The 20,300-nt window shown below is 44.2% G+C and overlaps 1 protein-coding gene across 1 annotated transcript in view; it reads left to right on the top strand.

Moving 5' to 3' along the window:
- Window positions 1–5,859: 5,859 nt before the first annotated feature.
- Window positions 5,860–20,300, top strand: part of RAP2A (RAP2A, member of RAS oncogene family) — a 30,939-nt gene continuing 16,498 nt past the window's right edge. The window contains exon 1 of the mRNA XM_031610624.2: window positions 5,860–6,257. Within this exon, the coding sequence (XP_031466484.1) occupies window positions 5,944–6,257 (314 nt within the window). The 5' untranslated portion in view covers window positions 5,860–5,943. The remainder of the gene's footprint in view (window positions 6,258–20,300) is intronic.

Genomic DNA, 20,300 nt, shown 5'->3' with positions numbered 1-20,300 from the left:
AGTATAACTCACAGCAATTAAGGCATCTTAAAGATTAATTGAGTTCTGAATGTTTTGCTCAAAGTAACTACATAAAAAGAAAATACTACTGTAACTGTAATACTGATCTTTTTATTGACACATACAAAAATCTAATGCTTGTGAAACACAAGGCCCTGATGCTCATATTCTGGTTATTAAAATGGGGGATTAAACACTTCCTTTCACGTCTGACTCAGACAGCAATGTCTACTCTGTTTGCCATAGATACTCCAAGAGTTTTGTACCTTAATAAAAACAGATCATCATTATTTCCACTTTCTCTTAAATCTTGTGATTGAATTATTTTTTAAACATCATAAGGAGAAAGTCAAATGGAATAATAAATTAGCTGTTTTTAATTTATTTCACTGCAGGTTTTTTATATCCTGAAGCTGACTCCCCTGTTTTGAACCTACATATGGATGACAGCTATTTAACTTAACTTTATTGGCAGACGAGAATTTCTTACAAAACTTAAGACACGTAATGGAAGCTTTTCATTCAAATTAATAACATCAACAAGGTTTCTTCTTTGCTTTTAGGGTAAGTAAAAGAACTCTTTGCTGTAAAATGTGTAACACATCAGCAGAAGTCCACCAAAACTCCACTAAAACCAATAAAAATCAGGTCACAAGCTAAGCCAGAATATTTTCATTTAGATTTCTCAGTGCTTTGGGAATGGTTCGATCAAATTTTCATTCCTAATAAAAACGGGCCAGGAGCAATTATTCTTTTTAAATTTAACCACCATCTTCAATTAAACACGACGACCTTATTACGTGACAGGGATGGATACACAGCTTCACAAAGTAGTTAAAAATCATCAGCCCCACCCCTTGGTGAGTGATCCCCTTCCTCCAAACAGTTAATCTGTAGTGTCAGGAAAGCATTAATAAGATGGTAACAACAGAAAGCTGTCCCCATGTGCAGAGCTACCAAAGTGGTCATCCTCTAAAACAAGCCCACGGAACTGAAGCCTGAATGCTCCTTTCTGATTAGAAAATTAAATTATGGCTGAGAGGAGACTTTGGTATGCCTACTTCTATTGTCTCCATGTCTTTCAAATTGTTAAAAAAAATAAAGTAAAATCCCTGAGGATGGGAGCACACAATTGGAAGTGACAGCTACAACAAGTTAATGAGTATCTGCTGGCAGAGCCACAGTTAACTGCGTTCACACTTGTAGTCCCCTCTAGTTGTACAGTAAAACACATTAATTCAGTCTAGTTCTGCCAGAATGTGATCTAGTTTGCTTTACTTCTCAAAACAAAAACCGTCTCGTGGGAAGCAATAGGTGTGAGTATAAACCATTTTGAGCTGTGGATGGAGTTAACTCTGTTCCTCTGTCCTGTCTGAGTCCCTGACAGCTAGCAACGATTTCACAAGTTGCTTTTCTAGTCTGGATTAATTTTCTATAGGTTCATGAGGCTGCAGTGGCACAGCATAGGGTCAGGCAGGCTACAATAGTGGTATAGCAGAGAGGCAATGTGGATTTCAGAGGGTGAGGAGACTAAGCAAGCAGGCTGCGTCTGTTTACACTCCATGAATCTGCATGGTACGCCAGGTACCTGTTCAAATTTTGTCTTCCTGATTCCAAAGATGCTTAAATGAAGACTATACACAGTTTAACATGAGGGAAAAAGAGCTGCCAGCACATCTTGTCTGATGGTTTAGGATCTCCCTTTTCAGTGTCATCCCTCCTAGCCCTATCATTAGTTACATGGAAGAAGATACCAACCCCTCACCACAACTCTCTTTCAGGTAGTTGGAGAGGGTGATAAGGTCTCCCCTGAGCCTCCTCTTCCCCAGACTAAACAATCCCAGTTCTCTCAGCCACTCCTCATAAGACTTGGGCTCTACTAATGCAAAACACAAGCACTACAACCTTAAAACTTAAATGCTTTGATTTCCTTAAGGACAAACAAACAAACAAACCAAAAAAATAGTAAACCCCAACTGGCCTGCAAGCAGCATAGCTCTATGACACACAATCTTCCAGCAGTACATCAAATCTTACCCTGTGCCCTTCTGGCTCCCTACTATCCTGGCTCCTGTGCATCAAGGGCTGCCACCAACCTCAGCCAAGCTCAGGTCCAGTGTTCTGTCACTTCACGAGTGCCCTGATGTGGTTTCTGCTCTCATCTGGAAAGTTTCTGTTTTCATGAAGATGACAAACACCTACGATTTTATAGTTGGTAAAAAAGAGATAATGTGACTATAGGGAAGAAAGGGAAATTAACAGTGTGATCACCTAGAAGTGCTAGGGATAAGAAAAGTCAGCCACCTTTCACTTCAGCTAGTTGTACTGTGAGTTTGGTAACAGCTGTATGGACAGTTCTAATCAGACATTTTGGAAAGAAGTATTAGATGGAAAAGTAAATATGATCTCAATCCTTAACAGTTAATGCTTCCTAAAATACTGAAATTATGCATGGCTACATGCAATCTGTGCAATGACAGCAAGGCCAGTTCAAATGCAAAAATATGGCAGTAAGCAAGAACCATTGTTCTACTACCCTACAATGAACAAAAATAGATCTAAAGGCCCTCTCCATCTCTTGTACACTAACATGCACTCAGAGGCCACAGCAGCAAGCACAAAATTTATGCAACAGTATGTTGTTTTCTGCGTAAAAATAGAAAATATTTATAGAGAAACTCCAGCCTATCATAAGACGGTGTGGTTAGCCACAGGCTGCTGAAGTCTGAAATATGATAGCTCAATATAAAAGACCTGAGAAGTGAGCAATAAAACTGTCTGAAGCCTAAAGTTTCTAAACTCTGTGAAGGCAGCAAAATTCCAGCCACACGGCACAGAGGGACTGGATAACTCCTGAGAATGCTCTGAGAAGCTGCAAAGGAGGTCGTGCTGGGAAAGGAGACGGCCTGTCTGCCCGTCAGATGTGGATGGAGATATTTGCCTGGACAAGCCTCGTCTAGCTCAATCTTTGGTGGCAGGAAGTTTCTCTTTCCTTGAAACTGTTTTTCTTTTTCCTCCCAACTATTTGGTAGAGAACAGTGCAAGGATAAGCAATGTGCATAAAAGAAAGAACTGGCAGCACTGAAGCAGCCCTATGTTCTCAAACTCACTAAAAATAACTACACATAACTAATATCTGCATTTGTTTTTAGCACAGAAATTCCAGCACTTACCAGCTGAATTTTCCACGTTGTCGTCTTCCCCAGGTGAATCAGAATCAACCAAGGGAGAAGGCTAGAAAACTAGGGCAATGATAAGGTTTTTAGCCTGATGAGTGAAGTGACAGATTCTCAGGAACAGTCATCCATTCTGGGCATCCAGCAGCTCCTCCCACAGACCATTTTGCCCCATTCCTTTACCGTCTTCCAAGCCATAAAAGCTGTTCCCGTGCATCCCATTTTTCTGTTTCTTTGGTCCCTGCACACATCATCCCACTATCATTAAATGACAAAATGCCTCACTGCCTAGGAAACTTGACCATCTCCAGACTGACCAGCTGGTGTGAATCTGTGCAGTCTGAGCGCTCCTGCTGCATCTTCACTCTGATCACCCTCCTCACCATAAACCAGCAATCAGCAGCTTCTCCCTGAGAACAAGTGAACATCAGGGAAGTTAGCTTGCAGAAGAGAAGGCTGTGGGGAGACCTCATAGCAGCCTTCCAGAACTTGAAGGGAGCGTACAAACAGGAGGTGAACGGCTGTATATGAGGGTGGATAGTGATAGGACAAGGGGGAATGGTTTTAAACTGAGACAGGGGAGGTTTAGGTTAGATATTAGGAGGAAGTTTTTCACACAGAGGGTGGTGACACACTGGAACAGATTGATTAAGGAGGTTGTGGATGCCCCATCCCTGGAGGCATTCAAGGCCAGGCTGGATGTGGCTCTGGGCAGCCTGGTCTGGTGGTTGGCGACCCTGCACACAGCAGGGAGGTCGAAACTAGATGATCATTGTGGTCCTTTCCAACCCAGGCCATTCTATGATTCTGTGAAAGTGCTCTAGTCTTTCTAGTCTAAGGGATGTGTAAGAAGGGAGGGCCAAATCTCCTCCTTCTGCACAGACACGTAAATCCTTTTTTTGGCATGATGGCACGTCATCTGAAACACAACACATTACAAAGCCTGTTAGATACATTCATCTTTTACTGTTCTGAATGCAAGGCCAAACCCCCAGTCTGATGACACCTTCACTTTCCACTTATATTTACAATTTAGATCCACGCTGTTCTATCAACCTTGTTTATTAGCTTCAATAGCCACTTCTTAATCGTGCCCTCGCTTATTTGTTATCAGCAGCTGAACCCCTCCTCCACGTTTGCTTTTGCTGCTTTAGCCAGACAAACATTCCAAGTGTATTCTTGTAGATAAGCTTTGCTCAGCTCCAGTAACCCTCCTGGGTGTATTTCTGTACAGGTTCCTTTTCCAGGAAAAGGTTTGTCAGTCCAGAATGCAGTAATGTCTCACTGGCAACTCAGAGGTTTGACCTGATGCCCATCAGTCACATCTGTGGGGCTTTTTTTGCGACTGCGATTCAAATTCTTAGCTTCCTTTCACCACTGACTAATAAACCTGGGTATTTTCCCAGTCCTCTGCCAGAGAGCTCCTTGATTTATGGTGCAAATACCCATTAGCCCATGCACGCAGTATCTTGCAGTTTGTGCTACTGCATGTTCTTGTGTGGGCTGTTTTATTACCTGAAGTTCTCAAGTCGCTAACAGAAATGAGATTATTCACTGAAAATATTACTAATTCCAGGTTCAGTGCCATTTCCAACTGGATCCTGAGAGCCCCGTAGGAATTCTTTGTACCTTTGTTATGGAACATATTTACATCACAAAATGTGTGCGGCCGTGCTTTTGCTTTGGCAGTTTAATACACGGGTCTGGTGGTTGGTGACCCTGCACACAGCAGGGGGTTTGAAACTAGATGATCGTTGTGGTCCTTTATCAACCCAGGCCATTCTATGATTCTATGGGCACTTCTCTCTTCTAGGCAGAATAAATCTGTGGGCATCCTACCGAGATAAGCTCGTTTTGAAGCTCTGCAGATCCAAAAGAAAAGCAGAGAGGAAAAGGCACAAAGGCGACAACGCAAAAGGAAGAAGAGCTCGATGAGAGGCGCAGCCCCAGGAGAGCCCTTTTCCAACAGCGTTCAGAGCAGCGGACCGGCGGCTCTGGCTGAGCCACAATGTTCCTAATGGGAACAAAGTCCCTCCTCTCCACGTCCGATCACAACCAGCGATGGTTAAGAAAGCAAAAATAAAAGCTCCGAGAGCCTCACGGTACTGGAGCCTCACACTGCAGCCACCACAGCACAACCACCCCGACCCCGGCGCCACGCGCCCCCGACCAGCACTTCCGGCCGCGGCCCCGCCCCGCCCCGCTCGCCCCCATCCCTCGCTGCCATTGGCTCCCCTCTCCCGCCGCGTGACAGCGGCGCGGCCGCCCATTGGCCCCGCGGGAAGCGCGTGTCGCGGAGCCGGCCCGCGGAGCGGCTCGGGGGGCGCGGGCGGGGCCGCTGTCTCCAAGGCGACAGCGCAGGGCGAGGGCCGGGAGGAAACCGTCGCCCGCCGAGTCGCCGCCGCTCCTCGGCGTCACGTGCCGCCGCCGCGCTCGCCCGTTGGCCGGCGCCTCCGGGCGGGGGAGGCGGCGGGGCGCGCCACGTGACGCCCTCCTCCCCGTTCTTTCTTCCACCCCGCCCCGCCCCTCCGCGCGCGGCGGCGCGCGCCGCCCGGTTGGCTGTTGCCGTGGCGACCGGGGAAGGAGGGGGCGGGGCGGGCGCCCCACCTCACCCGCGCCGCAGCCCGGGAGCGCGGCCCCGCGGCCGGCAGCACCCGGCGGGAGCGGCGCGGAGCGGGCGGGGGCGGCCGTATGGCGGGGGGGTGAGGAGGGGCCGGCGGCAGGTGCGGGTCGGGCGGCGGCGGGCGGTCCGCGCCTCGCCGGGAGGATGCGCGAGTACAAGGTGGTGGTGCTGGGCTCGGGCGGGGTGGGGAAGTCGGCGCTCACGGTGCAGTTCGTGACCGGCACGTTCATCGAGAAGTACGATCCCACCATCGAGGACTTCTACCGCAAGGAGATCGAGGTGGACGCGTCGCCTTCCGTGCTGGAGATCCTGGACACGGCGGGCACCGAGCAGTTCGCCTCCATGCGGGACCTCTACATCAAGAACGGGCAGGGCTTCATCCTGGTCTACAGCCTGGTCAACCAGCAGAGCTTCCAGGACATCCGCCCCATGCGCGACCAGATCATCCGCGTCAAGAGGTGCCGTGTCCCCGCGGGGCCGGGCGAGGGTCGGGAGCCGCCGTGCCCCCCGCGGCCGGGGTTGAGGAGGGGGGGGGGCTGCCCGCAGGCGGGGCCCGCGCTCTCCGCGCTTCCCCGCGGCCGCCGTGCCGGGTGTGGGCCCGCGGCGGAGCCCCCGCCGCCGTCGGCGCCGCGCTGCCGGGCGGCCGGAGGAAGCGCGGCGCGGGAACGCCGCCGGGCGCTCCGCCGCGGGCACGGCGCTGCCGCCGGCCGTGGGGAGGGAGCGGCGCGGGAGCCGGCCGCGAGTGGGGATGGGGCACCGGCCTGGCTTTCTCGTTCCGCAACCCGTTCTGGACCGCAGCCGCCGTAGGGCTGGCACCGCGCGTCCGTCTGTGCCGTGGTGAAACTGGGCAGGGAAAGGGCAGGCAGGGCCCAGGCCTTCGGGAGGGGTTGCAACTTTCTGCGTTCTTAATACGCGCCCTAACTTTTTCGTAGGGGGTATCGAGACTGATGTCACGTATTTTCTATGTTGAGTTCAAAATCACTTCGTTTTCTTTACCTTTGCGATCCTTGCCGTGCACGCACACGTTACAGAAGAGGTTTTTCCGCGAGTAGCGAAGGTAGGCGTTATTCACTCGTTAGCCTTTGGTTTCCCCCTGCTTAGTCAGTGCTGCGAGCTCAGGCGGTGTCTGAGTGCCGTGCCTGGCAGCGGGGCGGCCGCGCTCAGACCCGAGCTGACATCTGTAGATGCTGAAGCAGAATAGAAAGTGACTGCTACTTCCATGCTTACATTGACTCAGCACTGCTCGGGTAGGTCTGAATGCCACTCTTGTTCTTCTTCTGTTGTGTCTTGTGCCGCAAGGCTTCAACTTCTGGCTTTCAGTGAGGCTCCTAGTGAAAGACATACCAGCAACGCTTTAATTCTAGATTTCCTGTATGCAAAGTAACCTAAAAGCAGCTGAAATCCTGGTTCTAGCCCGTCCTTATGTCTGCAAGTGAGTTGCAGTTGGAAGGGAAATGCAGTTGACTTGCTGAAACCACATCTTCTAACTCACTTTTTAACATTGAAAGTGTACCAGATGCTCCCTAACCAACTTAGCTTACGGTGTGTTTGTTGTTGTTTTGTTTCAGAGCTTGCTGGAGCTAGCAGGCAATGTCTAAGACGTGATATACTGCCATTTTAACCAGTAATAGGGGTGCAAGCTGAACTGGAAGAATGCATATTCACAGATGTGCATCTGTGCAAGTAGTCCTTATATATAATTTACAGCTGCACAAAGGCATTTAATCCTTACTGAGGGACAGGTAATCACAGTCTGATTTACCCAGGGATTCTGGAGGACATGTACCTGGAAAAAACAAGGATTTGCTTATATTGGTGCAAAACCATCTCTGAATTGTACCTGAAAACGGATCAGTGAGGTCTCATAACCTCTTTACATTTTACGTGTTGTCCCTGCTGTTATTTTTGGTGAAGGTGTCCTTGTGTTCTTATATAAGTAGAGAGTTGCTTTTCACAAGAAGTAGAAAAGCTAGGTGAAATTTCCTCTTCAAGTTGAGATACAGGCTTCAATTTTCTGTTTCCCTGGTCTAACCACATACCAGACCAAACTAAGCGAGGGAAGCCCTTCATTCCACCTGATGAAGTTGATTTACTTTACAGGAATGAATGATGTATTTACAGGGCCAGCTGAGGGAGGAAAATGTAGACCTTCACTCAACTCTGAAGCGAATTGTAAGAAGCAGTTAAGATAGCTGTTGCCAGTATAGTTTCCACTAAATGGTTATTTAATATTAAAAAAATGCATAAAAAGGCTTAAAGAGGACTGAAATCCAGGTCTCTGAGTTTCCAGAGAAGTCTCCTAATGGCAAAACTGAAAGTCTGGCTTTCTTTGGTACTGCTTAGAGTGGGAGCCTCGTGTCCCTTTCAGGCATGGTGCACAGCTTTTGCAGGAAGACTGGAGGATGTCTCTGTAACCTTTAGCAGGTAATTTAAGTTCTTTCCTGGGAAATTTTGGTTTAAGTGTAAACTACCTTTTCCAAGTAAACATAACATTTTTGTCTAGATCTTTCTGGGATTGAATCAAAGCACTATACCTTCAATGCAGAAGTCCTGTCAGTGCTGAGGGTGCACTGCCAGCCCTTTCTGACCAGACATAAGATGAGTAGAAGGGAAAGGTTTTAGAAGTGCTTCCTGTGCTGCAGGATGGAGTTTTCCATAGCTAAGCATGCCACCAGGGTTGGATGGAAGATTGTGGTGGTACAGAATCACAGTTGGTAGTTTTTCTTCTCCAGGTGCTGCCTCTTATAGGAGTTCCTACCCAACAAGTGACTTGGCCATAGCTTGTGATGTACAAAGCAGTCACCTCTGCAGTGAGCTGTTCTGGCAGTCCTGCCAGCCAGCCATGTTTATCTGGAGATAAGCTTCAGCATGAGTAAGTGGGGAGAAAGAAACTGTTGAAAGAGTAAGTGAAGCAGTGGCGTCCCTGTTTTGCAGGTTGAGGAATGTAACGAGAAGAGGAGGATGAAGGATGTGTGGTGGCTCAGTGTGAGGCATTGGGTTGTGCAAAGTGAGTCAGAGGTGTAGGGTTGCTGTCTGGATTTGGGAACTTGAGGGTGCTTCTGTGCTTGTTTGAAGCAGTTATCACTGGTGATGATAGATAAGCTTAGTTTGGGAACTCCTACTCGCAACACGATTTGAAATGCATTGTTCAAACCCCGCGTGTTCAGGCACCTAATACCAACTTCTGGATTCCACTTGTGCCAAATCTGTCTCTTAAGCCTTGGCTCTTCCAATTCTTACAGATAAGTACTTCCAAATGCTGAGAGGTGATAGTGTTGGGGAGATGGGATGTACCCCAGCGTAATATTTTTCATGTGGTAGATTAGTATGTCCATTTTTAGTAGAGCTCCATGAAATAGAGAAGTATTCTTATTTCTGTTCAAGTAGAAACTGAAGCACAGAAATAACAATCTCACCAATTCAGTTTGCTGTTCTTCTATTGCTGTAGTTTCTTTAGACATCTGGCCAGTGCTGTGAAGACAGGACTGTTGTGTTCAGGTCTTGGAGAATCTACCAGATAATACTTCTAGCAGCACTCTTGGGAAATCACAGAATCACAGAATCGTAGGGGTTGGAAGGGACCTCCAGAGATCATCGAGTCCAACCCCCCTGCCAAAGCAGGTTCCCTACGCCAGGTCACTCAAGTAGGCATCCAGGCGGGTCTTGAATATCTCCAGAGAAGGAGACTCCACAACCTCCCTGGGCAGCCTGTTCCAGTGCTCAAAATGCTTTATTTCAAGTAGTGGGAAAACAAGTAAATATTAAATTTAATTCATCTACTGCTTTTTACTCTAGGAAACAAAGACTAGAAAATGTTAATTTAGATTGACTGAAAATGAGGGCTAAACAGCCATAGGTATGTTAAGAAGAAATATCACAAGGACGTGTCTAAACTGACTGTTTTTTGTGGCAGTGTTTATCATCAGGATGAAGATCTGCCTCCCGGTCTAGAGATTCTGTGTGGCAATTTAAAACATATGAGAGAAGTAATTATTGGAATTTATTAATTGTGAAATCAGCATCTTGAGTCAATGATAATTGATGTATTTAAGTGACTTACTGGTGATTAAGTCTGGAAAACTATACTTGGAATTACAAATTGCTCAAATGTCTAGTTGAAAAATGTTGTTTTCCAAATGCTATAAAGATTAAATGCTTTCTACTCAAAGATCATTTAGCACATTGGGGACCATATCCTTGTTAAAACTAGATAATATGATGATAAAAAATGGCTGTCAATCTGTATAGAGTTTTGAAGAGATTAAATAGTTTGTTTTTTAGCTCTTCCCTTCAATTAGTACTTTTCAGACTAGGATGACTTTGCCAGCATTTGCAGAATCCCAGAATGGTTAAGGCTGGAGGAGGCCTCTGGAGATCTTCTGGTCCAACCTCAGGTTCTGGAAATAACCACCTGGTTCAACCCCAGATGTTCTGGAATTCTATGTATTTTTCATTTCTTTTTGACTGAAGAAAGTATTTTTTCTGTTTTTGGGAACTGTTTAAGACCACTATTCAAGAAGCAGTGCTATAACACATTTGACAGCAAACAGGCTCTGGCCTTCCAGGAAGAAATAGCTAAACACCCTGTGGGAATTAAACTTGGAAAATACTGCTCTTCTGAAGCACTGTTTGCAAAAGAACAAAGCAAGTGTGTGGAGATTTTCATAGATGCTATCCATGCAGAGATGATAGAAATAAGAAAAGACTGAAATCCTTAAGTCTTTCTTGCAAGAGGGCTTTTTTTTTTTTTTTTTTTTTCCCTGTGCAGTGATTTTGGTGTAGTGAATTGATTACTCATCTTTAAGTGGAAAAGGCAGAGCAGGTAATAAGCATGGTCCAAGTCCTCCATAGCTTTCCAGGTCGAGCTGCCACCCACTTATGTGCTTGTTGGGTAAAACTTACCACTTATTGCAAGAACACATTAATAGCTTTTTAATGGGTGTACTTATTTCTGAGAAAACATGGGAAACTGGATGGAATTCTGACATGATGTGAGCTTCAGACATTGCATTTAAAGAATTTAAGTATAACAGAAGTCCCATAATAGTCCTTTTTTCTTCTTTTTCTTTTTTTCTTTGAAAGGAGGGACATCACAACTGTCTGCAATGGGAGGAGTACCCAATTGCAGGATACAGGACGTGACTCTAAAATTCATTCAGTCTTCAATTTTTAGTTTTTCTTTGTGCTTTTGTTAAATAACTGCCAGACTTTTTTTCTTGCTCTGTGGAATTTAGATTTTTTTTTTTTAAGTCAATCTGCCTTTGTTTTAAGTTGAAATTAATGAAATAATTCTGTCAGACAAAATTATAGGTTTCTTGATTCAAGTGGGGAATTCATACATAGATGGTCCTCTAAAAAAACATCTGACAGCTCACAATTTTAAGCTAGAGAAGATTAGTTTAAAGTTGTTCAACTTAGTCTGAAAGTCAGATGTTTAAAGTATTCATGTGTCTTTGGAGCATGCTGCCTTTAGTGTTTTCCTGCTAAAGCTTTTTAAGTGAATTTCATATTTGTGTTCCCTTGGTTCATTTTTTTCCCTACTTGCTTTCATGATACTTTTGAGTTACTATGTTGAAATGATGAAAAACTGAGTGCCTTTAACTAGAATCTTCTTATTTTAATTTTTGGCTGCTTCCCCCTTCCCCAGCTCATTGATATCTTCTGAGAGTGATTTGTTTTCCTTTGCAAGGTAAAATGACATGATAGTTTGCATATGTTGGCACTGAAAACAAATCGTATCCCCTCCTGCTTTTTGGGTGTTCCTTTGGACTTCTGTTGACAATGCCAGATAGGCAAACTTCTTTTCTATATGCGTTAAGTTTAGATGATGCTTGTTCAGATTACAACATATCATTATCTTTTTAAAAAAATCTCTTAATGATGCTTCTATCACTTAGCATCATTTTCTCTTTTCAGGTCTTAATTGCTGCTGTAGCTTACGGTGCTGTCAAGGTGTGTGAATACATACAGATAGCTACCGTGGTCAAGTAGTAGAACAGGATGTGGTGAGATTTGTCTTCAGTCATGCAGTGTTGCAGATTGTGTCTGTATTGTAAAAATGCTATGTAACGTGTTAAAGATCAAGTGCAACAGTGGCTTTAATGGCTTTTGTAGTTTAGTGCAATAATATGACATTAATGCTTGGGGCTGAATATCTTCTGTCTTGCTCTTCATTAAGCTGTTTTGACAGATTTTGCAGTGAGCGCTTGGAAAGTTCTATCAAAAAATCATTGCTTTCCAGAATTTCTGTTTTGCCTTTGATATGTAGACAACAATAATTCTCTAAGTACTGTTTTTCATATAGCCAACACAGTTGGCAGTAACTTGTATCTTTTCTTTCAAAATAACCATGATTTTCTGCTCTTCAGTTGGCTAGTATATGGAAGAAACAAATTTTGTTGTTTTGGTCATAAATAAAACATTCTGAGTACCAGTTCATTCAGCTGAATTTCTTCTGTTTAGCAGGCATTCTCTTCAGACTGAAACTTTAAAAATAGGTTTTCTGTGACAATTGAAAGTTTTTAGATGAATAGTTTGAAATGCATGAGTGTCTGCCCCAGAATGGTTAAATCCATTCTTTTTCTTTTTTTCCCCTTAATTCAGTTTAAGATATTTTTTCTGCAGCTAAGAGCACACCTGCAGTTACTGGTTATTAAATTTCAGAAATATTGCAAGTGTTGTTCAAACATTTTTTTTTTTTCACCCCCTTGTAAAGTGTGTAGGTGGGATGTGATGATAACGTTTTGAGAGGGAATAGGGAAGCAAATGGGACTGCGGTGCTAAATTATTTTGGCACGTAGTGACTTGTACGAAGATTTACATGATTAAGGCAGCAAGAACTGTAGCTATCTTCTTCATGTTCTCTTAATCATTAGCTTCCTGCTTTCTTTTTTCCTCCTCAAAGTTTCCAGTATGGGACTAGTCCTCAGTTTCTGCTGCACGAAGGCAAACAGTACAGTCTAGGTACAGTTACAACAATGGCTGTAACTCTCCAATGCTTTTCCTTGTCAATGATCTGTGTTTCAGCAGCCGTGTTGTCTTAAATCCTAGTCTAGACGGGAGAATTATAGGTTTGATAGGAGTGTGTTATCCTTTCCTAATGTTGATGTCACGGAGCTAGCTTGATTAGTTGGTATTGTGCTCTTCACATGTGATGCTGGTGTGATCCTTAATTACTTTGGTTAGGTGAAGGCTACCCTAGATGAAATGTCAGGCGAAGGGTAAAAAAGTAGAAAAAGTGTATTTATTGTTGACTAGCTTCTTTTGAAACATTGCATGTTTAGCTTGGAGGAGACAAGGCTCTGGGGAGACCTCATTGTGGCCTCCCAGTACTTGAAGGCAGCATATGAACAGGAGGTGAACGGCTGTATATGAGGGTGGATAGTGATAGGACAAGGGGGAATGGTTTTAAACTGAGACAGGGGAGGTTTAGCTTAGATATTAGGAGGAAGTTTTTCACACAGAGGGTGGTGACACACTGGAACAGGTTGCCCAAGGAGGTTGTGGATGCCCCATCCCTGGAGGCATTCAAGGCCAGGCTGGATGTGGCTCTGGGCAGCCTGGTCTGGTGGTTGGCGACCCTACACACAGCAGGGGGTTGAAACTAGATGATCATTGTGGTCCTTTTCAACCCAGGCCATTCTATGATTGCTCAAGTCATGTGGATAGACCTTCAACATCTAAGATATAGTTGCTACCATATGCAAAAAATCTGGATGATGAGGCAAACACTGTCAAAGCATTTAAAAGTAAAGTGATCAATTAGTATAGTTGTCTGTGGTGAAATAGTTCTGTAAAGTAAGAGTTGTAATTCTTTCTTGAGTTCCCGTTGTGGCTCCAGTTAGCAGGGAGCCACCTAACCAAAGATTAATAGTGCTGGAGATTCCCATGTGAGTATCGACTCAACTGCAATTTAATTTGAGCTGGAAATGAATTGGATCCCACTGAATTGGATGAGGGCACTGAACTTGAAGTGCCCTGCATGTTGTGAAGAAAAAGTCAGTCCCGGTTTCCAGATGAGCTGCAAGAAAAGGTGCTTTCAAGAAATAGCTGCATAGATCACCTCTGGGCAGTGTGTGAGCTTGCTATGGCAAGCTAGTTTGCATTTTGGTAGGAGGCTGTGGGTGCCATTTGCCCTCTTACTCCAAGTGTATTTCACAGGGTAGAGCACAAGCCAAGAGTAATCAACCTACTTTCTTCTGATGAGATCTGCTTGCAGTTTCGCACATTGCTAAAACATCTTTTTAACTGTTTCACAAAGTCTTACTTGAAACATTTTATAAATATGCAAGAAAATCAGTAGGCTTTTTCTTTTTCTTTCAAAAATAAGACGTGAACTTGATAAGATCCCTTTAGAAATGCATAAACGGAGTCTGTTCTCAAGAACTGCTTTTCGTCTGAAATTTCCTTTCAATATTTTCAGTGTTAAATTTTAGAAGCTGACTGGTTTTGTCAGAATAAAACAGTGAGTCTGAAAGGTTTTTGCTTTTATGTCGTTGTCCTAAAAACTTACACATGGGGGGGGAACAGAATCTTTTTTCTTTTTTCCATCCACCCACCTCTGTGTCTTATTGCATTTGGACATAATACAGAATCCTGCAGGTGTGCCTTGTGAGCTACCACACAGCAGTCCTTGTACACTGGCGGGTTTTCTTGGTATGTTTTTTGAAGGTGTGTTTTCGGCCTATGTATTATTCTGTTGCCAAAAGGACTTAATGTCAGCAAGAGTTTTCCTAGTAGTCATCTTCAGGTTCCAAATTTTGCTACTCTTTTGCAGCAAATCGGTCAAAAATGGAGGATTGTTGTTGTTTTTAGCTTTAGGATTTCAGTTTCTTTTTGAAAAGGATTCAGAGGGCTAAAGATGATCACCTTGAAGTGTTTCTTCTGGAGCGTTCTCTCAGATGCCTTTCATAGCCTCAGAAAAAACAAAAATCTTAACTAGTCTGAGTGCTCCTGAGCCTGATCAGATCCAGGCTCTGCATCTCGCTGCTTGAAGAAGGCATCTGCTCTGCTAGTCTCAGAAACAGTGAGATTCTTTGTAGCTGACATGCAGGTTACTCCCTACAATGCCTGAAAGACAGAAGTATGAGTCACCTTCTGCTGGGGTAATGCTGCGATCCACAACTGAAATCCAAGCAGTGATTTGGAACAAATTCTTCCATTGCTTTTGCTGGCATGTTGTTAAGTTTTGGGGGGGAGAGAGGAAGATCAGTGTGGTACCACTTAAACCTCTTCCATCTGCTTCTTTTAACAGATAACCTCCTCGCTATACAGCATGGGATTTGGGGGCAAGGGTGAGAGTGGTTTCATGATTGTGTTGGATGTGCAGGAGACTGTCCAAAACAGAATAGATACAGTGATTCCTGATGTTGATTTTACTGAACATGTTATGCACTGGAGAGGTTGTGTTTTTATCTTCTCCAGTTTCGGCCTTGCCTTTTCTGGCCCTTTCATTGGGAGGCAGGGAGGAACTTACATGAGAAATGGGTATTGCAAAAGAACTTGGTGTCCCTGTGTGCTGGTTCTTTAGAAACCTGCTGTACACAGAAGTGTGTGGTCTTATTGCAGCAAACACCCATCTCCTTACTTAGGTAGAATGCCACCTCCTCAGAGGGAGGCCCTCTCACCAATTAAAACACAGAAGTTCTAACAGTATGGGAGGAAAACAGGAACCCATATACCATCACAGAGCAACAGTTGACCTTTACTTGAAATGCTGTGGTCCCTGGATGAGAGGAGTCCTTTGGTATCTGTTTGGTGTTCAGAGTATTGGTTTTGTGATTTTTGCAGTGACATTTTAATATAAAGTGAATAAACAGTACTGGGGAATCTCTGTTTCAGTCCCTGCTATTTTTTTTTAGATTACTGTTCGTACTGTACACTTAATCTTTTTCTGTTGTTCCCTTGGAAATTGTGAATTTGCCTTCACATATTTGTGTAACAGGAAGATCGGAGCGTTTTCTTAACCTTGCTTGTAGCTTTCTCTTGGAAAAGGCAAGTGAGAAGCTCTTGAGACTAAAGAAGGTGCCTGTCCTTCATCAGTGCTGCAGCTGCTGCACTGCTGTGAGATGAGAGAAACTGCACTGCTACGGCTTCCTGTTAGTCCCATGGTTTTGTGTAGAAGTGTTATCTGCTGTTGTTTTTACTGAGCACTTCCACGTTGTTTTACTAGACCCATGGAAGAGTGTTTAGTCAATTAGGCTTCCTGAGGGACTGAGCTGCTTGCTAGCCTGTTCTATAAATCCCAGGAGCTCAGGTAAGTGACCTTGTTGTGCTTCCAGTATGTAGCTTGTGGGGCTTGCCAGCTGTAAGCCTTCAAGCAGCTCAGTCACTTGGACAAAATCTTAGATATAGGCTTGTAGAAAGTGGGTAAGCAGGAATCCTGTGGAGCAGTCTCTCAGGTGCACCTACTTAAATTCTTCTGGAGTCTCAGGGCACTCACCTACCTCAAATGTTTAGGCCTTGGACTATTTGCTACCAGGATGCTTTTCTCTCTTCATTATAAAATCATTTGAATTGGAAGGAGCCTTTGAAGACCACCTAGTCCAACTCCCTGCAATGAACTGGAATGTTTAACAGCCTAGTCAGGTTTCTCAGAGCCCCATCCAGCGTGACTTTAAATGTCTTCAGGGATGGGGCATTGGCAACCTATTCCAGTGCCTCACTACCCTTACCATTAAAAAAAAAAAAAAAACCACACTTTTTCCTTATATCAAGTCTAACTCTCTCCTCCTTTACTTTGGAACTATTTCACCTTGTGCTATCACAACGGACCCTGCTAAAGAGTCTGTCCCCTTCTTTCTTATACCCATGCTGTCAGGTCTCCCCAGAGCCTTTACTTCTCCAGGCTGAAGCTCCTGCTTTGCCTCATGATTTTTCAGATCATTTGCTCAGAATATAATGAATGAAAAGTAATTCCTAAACACTGTTTGCATGAATTTTATCAGTACAGAACAGTGAGTAGAACAGAGACTTGATTATAAAGTCCACACTGTTCTCTCTGTCCTTTGGAAACTGTTTCTTCTGAGATTTGTTGTCAGTCCCACAGATAAACTGAAGCTTCACATCCTCCACAAGACTATATTTACCAGTGTTCAGATGTCTTCCTTCCCTAAAATCAAGTGCTATGCATAGGTTACGTTGCTGATTATAAAATTATATTTGGAGTAGAATCTACTTGTGTGGCTGTCCTTGTACAAATACTGTCTGAGGAATGATAGACTCTTGTAGGAAGGAACTGGGTAGCAGGTGATACTGAGGTAGCCTGTTGAGAGGCCACAACTTTTAATGTCAAGTATCAAGCTTGAAGAAACTTGTTAGGTTAGTCTTCACGTCCTTCTCTGCTGTATTTCCCCAGCCTGGTTATCTGCAGCCTTACTTAACATTAAAGCTGCGGGCTCTTAGCTGACTATCTCAGTATCATCTGCTTCTACAGTAGTTGTTAAAGCCTGTGGGATATAAGTGGTAGCCTGCTGGTCTTTGATCCTTGACCATGTTGTAGAAAATGTAGGTGTGTCTGCCTGTTCTGGAATTTGACTGGATCTGGATATTCCCAAATTCAGTTCAGGTTGTGGAGAAGCTAGTCTGCTGCTTCTTGATAGGGTGAACATCTATTTCGATCGTGATGGGATTAGGTGTGAAGAACTCTGCCTCTTCAAGTAACGTCATGAATCAGATCATAATTCTTCCTGTACTGTTTGGATACCTAATGGTCTTTAATCTGGCATGTTAAAATCTTTCCCATCAGCATCTGTATACCCTCTGTTGCTTACTGAAGTATTGCTGTTTTTTTTTTTTTTAAATGTAGCTGCTGCAAATCTCTGAAGAATCTGTTTACCATTGAGCAGTTTTTAGTCAAACCTCTTCTAACACTTCTAGTGTTCTCTGTAACCAGATTTCATAGCAACCACATTCAGATGCTAAATCTGCTCATCAGATGAGTCTGTCAGCAGCTGTTGGTGAGAAGTGCTGTTCCTATTACAACTCCAAGTACCGGTTTTTATTTAAAGGTCTGCAGTTATTGTGGAAATCGCCCTGCTGCCTCCAGGCCTTATGCTTTTCTCTCCATTGACCTCTGATTCAGCAAACAGAGGAATTGCTGGACTTGCTCTGCACCTGTGCAATAGGGTGGTTTTCAAGAACTGCAGTGAGCAAATGCAGTCCTTAGACAATCTCCTGGTGAACTGGAGCTGCTCTTTCCATCTTCTTGATTTGTACTTGATTTGTGCTTGTAGTTCCTTCGTGTTCTCCTACAGGTCAGCTTTATAGATGGGGCACATAATGTGAATGTATAACTAACCATACGGCCCTTTTTAAAAAAGGAAGATGATGTCTGACACTGGAAGGCAATGTGAACCCACAAGCATTCTCCTGAAGTGCGTGTTCAAAATACCTTTATCTGCTGAAGAATTCTATCACAAGAAACTCACAATTACCATTGTGGTGTCTGTTCTGAGGATGAAAAAGTTGCTCTTCCTGGCTGCTGCCTCTTGCCACCTCTGTAACTCTTTGATCAAACAGTTCCACATTATTCAGTTTTCCTTCCAAATTGTACAATGTGACTGTGTTCTGAAAAGACAAATGAGTTGTATGGAAAGCTGAGGTCAGGATACTCTATCTTCTAGATCACAATTGCTCTGGAACACAACGAGGAAGAGGGAAGGAGGGTGGCATGTGTATCTTGTAGGGTATAGCACTATTTCTGAAGTGGGCCCATTAAGGGAAGAGCTGTGGTTACAAAGTTTTCATCTCTGGAAAGGAGTGCTACCTTGTGGACTTAACATGTGAGAGAAAATAGGATATATGTGCTTTAAATCAGGTACCCAGTACTCTCTGTGTATGGATTCCCTGGAGCTTGTTCATCTAATGGATGTCAGGACGTCAGGGGGAAATTCTTTACGGAGAGAGTGGTGAGGTACTGGAACAGGCTGCCCAGGGAGGCTGTGGATGCCCCGTCCCTGGAGGTGTTCAAAGCCAGATTGGATGGGGCCCTGGGCAGTCTGGTCTAGCATTAGGTGGGATGGTTGGTGGCCCTGCATGTGGCAGGGGGGTTGGAGATTCATGATCCTTGAGGTCCCTTCCAACCCTGGCAATTCTGTGATTCTGTAATGATTTGTTGTTTATTGCAGGACATTCTGTTTTTGTTTTTTTTTTTCTTTATCCATTCCAATCCTAACAACTATATCTAGATAATGTACACACAAAAAAGAGTATTTTTTTTATTATTTGAGCTATGCGTATTGAAGAGTAAAACGTACTGCCCAGAGGTGGTAAATCACTGATCTTGGTGTATGTTGAACTCCTGCAGATAGTTTTTATTCAGAAATAGTGACTAAAGTCCTGGTAGCTCAGCCTTCCGGAGAGGAACAATGGGAAGCTCTGTCTTGGATGAAAACTGAAAAGGTATACCACTTATTACTCTAAAATTAAGCAGTTGTGTTGCCTTCCTCGCTGGGATAATTGGGCCGGTAATTGAAGTCTACATTCTTCTCTCCAAGATGATCAAAACACCTTCCTTTGAAAGACTTTGTCTGTCAGCAATAAACGTGGTTAGATTAAAAGGACTGGGAAAAGTCTGGGCTTCAAACCCCATGCACCTTTGTGTTAATTGAAGTGGCCTTTCTGCATGGGACGACTTAATGTGGAGAAAAATAATTAGTGGACTGTTTTCCACCAGAAATTCTGGTTACCGATTCAACGAGGAAGGTGTTATGGACGCTGGGTGTGTGGTTCTTTAAATACAGACTTTCTCAAAAGGAATCCAGCCTTTTCTCAAGTAGTTTCTTACCATTATGACCACTATTGAGGGTTAGGTCTACAAATTACCATCCTTTCTGAATGAGAATTTCATCACTAAGTAACTTTCTGAATGAGTTTAGTGAAGCCACGTTGTTTGATCTCACTTCAGATAAACCTAACTGTTTTCCTCACTAATTCAAGCAGTTCCAACTCGGTGTCTGTGTGGGAATTTACAGCATCTTAAAGAAATGACTTTGGCTGGCCTTTCTTATTTCTTACCCCCTGGCTGTGGGGTGACCTCATTGCAGCCTTTCAGAACCTAAAGGGAGCTTACAAACAGGAGGGGAATCAACTCTTTGCAAGGGTAGATAACTGCAGGACAAGGAGAAATGGTTTTAAGCTGAGGGAGGGGAGATTTAGCTTGGATGTCAGGGGGAAATTCTTTACAGAGAGAGTGGTGAGGTGCTGGAACAGGCTGCCCAGAGAGGTTGTGGATGCCCCGTCCCTGGAGGTGTTCAAGGCCAGACTGGATGGGGCCCTGGGCAGCCTGGTCTAGTATTAAATATGGAGGTTGGTGGCCCTGCATGTGGCGGGGGGGCTGGAGCTTCATGATCCTTGAGGTCCCTTCCAACCCTGGCCATTCTGTGATTTCTTTTTCACTCTTTCTGAAGAGAAGTTGTCACTGACAGATGTAGCCTTTTGTTGTGAAAGTTTTCTTATTTTCCCTTCTCTTGCAAGTATTCTCACTGTAATGTAGGAAAGCC

This window comes from Phasianus colchicus, chromosome 1 (genome assembly GCF_987193195.1).
Source record: "Phasianus colchicus chromosome 1, bPhaCol1.hap1.1, whole genome shotgun sequence".
NCBI classification, from domain to species: Eukaryota; Metazoa; Chordata; class Aves; order Galliformes; family Phasianidae; genus Phasianus; species Phasianus colchicus.
Note: the sequence above shows the minus strand (reverse complement) of the source record. Positions and strands in the feature narration are given on the sequence as shown.